The 5793-nt window shown below is 35.7% G+C and overlaps 1 protein-coding gene across 2 annotated transcripts in view; it reads right to left on the reverse strand.

Moving 5' to 3' along the window:
* Window positions 1-4485: 4485 nt before the first annotated feature.
* LOC106326208 overlaps window positions 4486-5793 on the reverse strand; it is a 67230-nt gene continuing 65922 nt past the window's right edge. The window contains exons 1-3 of one of the 2 annotated variants that reach the window (XM_013764228.1): window positions 5242-5337; window positions 5020-5095; window positions 4486-4927 (exon numbers count right to left, since the gene is read on the reverse strand). In XM_013764228.1, coding sequence (XP_013619682.1) covers window positions 4608-4927; window positions 5020-5095; window positions 5242-5253 — 408 coding nt within the window. In that variant the 5' untranslated portion in view covers window positions 5254-5337 and the 3' untranslated portion in view covers window positions 4486-4607. Of the gene's footprint in view, window positions 4928-5019; window positions 5096-5241; window positions 5338-5793 lie in introns of those variants that run through there. The other variant, XM_013764227.1, reaches the window with a different exon arrangement.

Below are 5793 nucleotides of genomic sequence, written 5' to 3' on the forward strand. Positions count from 1 at the left end.
TCAGGAGCTCATGAGTGAAGTCGTGGGAGATGTATGCAACAAGGTGACCGTGAGGGTTGACAACAAGTCTGCCATCTCACTCACAAAGAACCCAGTGTTCCATGGTCGTAGATCGAAAATTTTATTTCATTAGAGAATGAGCAAATTGAGGTTGAACATGTTCCGGGGAATGAACAAAGAGCTGACATACTTACAAAGGCTCTAAGTAGAATTCGATTCAAGGAAATCAGAAGTCTTATTGGAGTTCATGTTGTGAGTGAAGATGAAATCAAGCTTAAGGGGGAGAATGTTGGAGTAAGCTTGACAATAGCTTAAGACACAAGCTATCCTAATCCTAGTGAGATATGGATTTGTAATAGGATTAGGAAATAAGGACAAAATGTTGTGCTAATAGAATTAGGAGTTATCTAGTTTTATAAATAGAGATGCTTATGTTGCATCTCTTGTGAGTTGAGAGAGTGATTTTGTGATTTGAAACTTGTGAGTTTGATTGATTAATAAGATAAGGACTTCTTGTTAAACTCTGTTTGTGATTCAATAATAAGCCATAACTCCCCCTGCACCATAACAGTAATTAAATCATTTTTTACAGTAATCAAATTCTAATATCTAAGAATAGAAATTAAAGATAAAAGAATACACAATCTTACCCCAGTTTTAGCTGCAAGAGGCTTCCAAGATGACTAAGTTTATATTCCAACTCTAATATTTTTTTTGTTAATAATCATATGGGATGCCTCGAAGATTGACTTGATCACGTGTTCTGGATGCTGTTAACAACAAAAGATAATTTACTAACCACAAAGAACGGGACAAAATTATGAACCAATACTTTTTCCTCAATAAGTATAAGATAGAGTCTGATGACCAACCCAGCTTTAGCTGGATTTGAAAACCAAAGTGGCTCGCGCAAAGAGGGGGAGATATTATCGAAGTAAACATTGTGGTATTGACGTAGAAGATTTTGAGCTGTGTCATGTGTGTAGCCATTGCTGCGCTGGACTTTATGGTTTTAGTGCGAAGAATTTTCAGAGATTTTTTTTGGATCATGGAAAAAGACGAAGTTAACAAATATGACACCTGTTCGCTGGTTAAGGAGAAGCTCAAAGCTTAGTTCTGACTCGACTGGACCTGGGAGATGTCAGTGAAATATACTGGAACAGGAGACTTTACGGAGGATTCTCATGGCCATAGCTTGATCTTTCTTCTGAGGAGGTTGTAGGTTACGGTAGATCGAAGAATCGAGAAAGAGGTTATATAGGAGGAAAACAAAAAGGAGATGAAAGGATACATCTTGAATGTAGGTGTAAAGAACAGAATCAATGATTCAGAGTAAAGAATGGTACCTTGAGATATTCTTGATCAATTTAGTCCTGACCTTTTGGCTTCAGTCGCATATTTGGTCTTATTGTAAACCTTTGTTGTTGTTGTTGTTGTTGTAATATAATACAATTTGTGAAAAAAACAAAGAAGGGCTATACGGAATGACAAACGCATAGAAGTTTTCTCAATGGTTAAGCTACGGAATTGTATCAGCTTGCTTCCTTGTGCCTAACAACCACCAGCATCTTTGAGTAGTTATCATAAATACACTAATAAAAAGTAGTTAAAAAGCTATAAGTTATACCACCTGTGATAAATTCATGAAAAACAGTTAAAAGTTCAAAAAAAAAAATAAAAAAAAATCTAATAAGTACTTACTTTGCATGCACCATATTCAAGTACTGTACTTCTTTAACTTTGAAGTGTTCCTTGTAGGAGATGGATTACACCCCTCCACAAAGCCCATCGAATAACAGGCTCTAATCCAGCAAGTCGGATCGACGTTTGGTCGGCTCAGCGGCTAAACCCGTCGGCTTGGCTTTAGAGTACTTTTAGCCGGTCGAGTAAGTCGACCAGAAGTGCCTGGCTTGGAAGGAGCCTTGTCCAGGCCCGTATACTCGGCCCCTCGCACCAAGGCCCAAAGAGGTACGAAATTAGGGCATCAGGGGCAGGAGTCCTATAAAAAGGGAAGGAGAAGCAACAAGAGAGGGACTTTTGGAACGATTGAACAGACTGAGTGGCTAGATCTAGGGTTTTAGGCTATCTCCTCGATCTTGTTACGCCTCGATCTTGTTGCTCTTTCATCTTCTCGTCACTCTTGTAACCCTTCAGACCAAATCTAAATAAAACGTCTTTAGCCATCCCATTTCTGATTTCTTTCATCCTAGTCGACTGAATCCCGTTCAAACATTCCTCTTAAATCGTTTCTGAGAAATTATTTAATGAAGTGTCATTGTCGTTTCTTTTGATTGTTGTTATCTTCATTGTGAGATCTCTTATAAGGTCTACCTTCACTAGTTCACTTATCGGTCGTTCATTCCTTACCATGCGTGAATCTCAACGTAAAGAGTGTATATCATCACGATATGCTGAGTATTCTTCAAACCTGACTTGTGACCATCCTCTTGAAAGAAAAAACACATCTTCTATTGTCCTACACTAATGTCGAATTCCCTTCCTCGATAAAATGATTAGTAGATGAGTAAGAGTACAAAAAAAATTTAACAAAGCGTATGCGTAACATTTTTAGCATACAGAAATTGATTTTTTTTAATTATCTATATATATAAAATATATTTTTTTCTCTTCTTTTGACATGTGGAAAAAGGATTTGATGACATGTATCATCATATTTTCTTTCTTTTTACATTTTAAATCATTTTTCTTCTAGATTACTCCAATTTAACTCGTAATTTTCTAATTGTGAACTATCCGAACCTTTTTTCACTAACCATCATCACAAAAAGTATAATAATCTATTTTATTAGTAATTAAAATTCAAGATGAATAACAAATAAGTAAAGTATATTTTAAATATTTAATTTATTCACAACTATAACATAAACTTTCATTAATTTATAATTTTTTTACTATTTACAAATTTTCCATTTCAAATTATATATTTATTTTACTATTAAAATTTATAAAATAACCAAACTAAGAAAAAGAAACTAGAGCAAAACACATAATTTAAACCTAAAACCTCCACAATCACAAAAAAAAACTAAAATGTCATAGTAACACTAATTCAATAAATGTCCAAAACTGAAAAGAGATCAAAAACGAAAACTAACTTACCTCACCTTATCATAGAGTATCTTGGCCTCAACAAACAAAGCTTAGAAAATGGTAGAACGATAAAATCTGAAACAAAGCAATCCCCGAACACAAAAAATTGCGATCAAACACCAACGAAAGAACCAAGAAAGCAAGTCAGAGGAAGAATAATCACGGAAGGCCGAAGTCACCATAAAGCAGAAAGACACATGCTTAAGTCACCGAAAGAACAACCACCAGCTAAGAGGTAAGAAACACCTCACAAACTAAACAAACATAGACAAGTTGCGCATGCCAATAAAAAAAACACAAAACTCTGGATAGAAAAAACCAAAATCCAAGAGACTAACTCCGCACACCTATATCAAGGGAAATAGGAGAAGAAGAGAAACAACCTGAGGAAGGGAGAATGGGAGGTAAGCACCGAGAAACCAAAAATTAAGCTTCAGACCAGACACAACCTTCTAAGCCCACAAAGCATACATGGAGTAAATCACTATCCAAACCTTGAGTGGCAAACATGGCGAAAGGGAGAGCCACCAGAGATGCTAGCACTAATAACGAAATGAGAGAACATAAAGGGAAGGGGGAGACGAAACAAAATCAGAAAACCATGGAATCGTCCTCGAGCTATGAAAGAGAGCATAGAAGTCAGATCGCCAAAAACTAGATCTTGATAACCAAGACGAGTAGGGACTATCGACGGCAGACCAACGATGAGGAAGATAACACCAAAGACGAGTAAACTCTGATCCAGCCCAAGGAGATGCATCTCCTAATATAAGCCAAAATCTAAGGAAGAAGAGGAGCGCCAATCATGACCGGAATAGCCTACAACACCGTAAGAAACAACCGCACAAGTGGAAATTCATAAATTCGATCTACAACAAATACCAGATAATCTCACAGGAGAAGAAGATGGGGAAGAACAAGAGCACTAAAGTGAATTTTTTTGCGGTGATGATGAGAAGCACTGCACACCGTTTACACCAGGAAGGTAAACAAAATACATAGATGGTGACGGCTCAAGGTCAAACTATGGGGAGAGGGCACAAAACATCTTAAAAGAATAATGTTCCAAATTATGAAAAATAAAATACAATTATGATGTTGAAACCGTTAATCTCATAATAAAAAAAATTCCTAAATGCAAAGTTATTGATATTCAATATGTTTTACATCAGAGACCCACTTTACCACTAACAAGCGCAACTACACACAACAACACATTGTTGAAAAAAAAATACATAATATATTAACCTATCACCTATCGAATACATAGCACACTGAAATACCAAATAATGCTCTTAACAAATAAACGCGACCACATAATTACATCACCCAAAAAAATATACTTAACAATAATGAAACAATATTCCGCGCGAAGCGTGGTGATAAATAAACTCAAACAAGAAAACTTATATAACAGTAACCCAAAAATACACTCTTCCCTAAAAATTAAGTGTTCCATAGACCAAAACTGAATTTATTGAAAGAGAAGTAGAAAATTACATAACCACACAAGTATTTGGTTCCTCGACCACAACTCTGTAATTATCGCATGGTTGATAGTAAGAATTTGCATAGGAATAATGATATTGGTACGGGTTGTTAAACTGCGTAACCGGAAAGGCAACAATTTCGGCCGGTTTATCTGGAGTCGGTTTCTCCGGTTCAGGCTTTTTCTCAGGTGGTTTAACAACTTCAACCGTAACAAGCTCTGCATTACATATCTTCCTTAGCTTCTTCACGATAACCGGTACATCAACTTCACCAACTACCGTCATTTTCCCGGTTTTGTCATCCATTGCTATCGAAGTAGTAACCCCTATTTTGTTAACAATCATGAAAAGTGTTAATTTCGCCAACTTATTAAAATTAATGATCATATTGTAAATGTTGAAGTTTATAAAAAAATACCTGAAAATTTAGAAACGGTCGCCCACACATTCTTCCTGATTCTTTCCTCGTGAACACTCAATTGCAACACAGATTTCTGTCATTTGAAACCAGACATCAGTTTTGCAAATTGTAAGAATCTAAGTAAGGTTGATCATATTCTATATATAGCGACCAATCAAACATCAGTAAATTATATTTTAATTATTTCTAGAGCGTATATATATGAAAGAAAGGGTGTACCTGGGCGGTCATAGCTCGAGAAAATTATTGAAAAGCTTCTGAAATTTTTTGATATATTCTTAAAGAGTGAGAATGAGAACAGATGTAACTTGAGATGTTGAGAGATTCTTGATGACAATTGCAAGTTCAAAGGTATCTATTATATATACAAATTACGTAGGAATATGCGTAATATTGACCCACGAAAAGTCTTTGTTTCTTTCTATTTTTAATAACAAGCATTGTGAAGGACCACAAAAAGAGTGAACGAGTCAACTTTTTAACTTCTACTAGTATATTTTTGGATTTGGTTGAACATTAAAATAGATTTAACGAGGCAACGACAAAATCAACTGAAGAAGTGTCATTTGCTCATTATTAGGCCACGTTAACGACTTGGACAACGTTGATTTTGGACCCGGTTGACCTATTCGGTCACGTAAGAATTTGCTTGACAAGTTCTTTAGAGTTTGTTCTGGGAGAAGTTTAGTTGTATTTGTAAGACACATACATCAAAACGAACACTTAAATCGAAATCCAATTGGGACTGAAGTCAAAACGGTTCCCTTTTAT

This window comes from Brassica oleracea, chromosome C2 (genome assembly GCF_000695525.1).
Source record: "Brassica oleracea var. oleracea cultivar TO1000 chromosome C2, BOL, whole genome shotgun sequence".
Classification (NCBI taxonomy): domain Eukaryota; kingdom Viridiplantae; phylum Streptophyta; class Magnoliopsida; order Brassicales; family Brassicaceae; genus Brassica; species Brassica oleracea.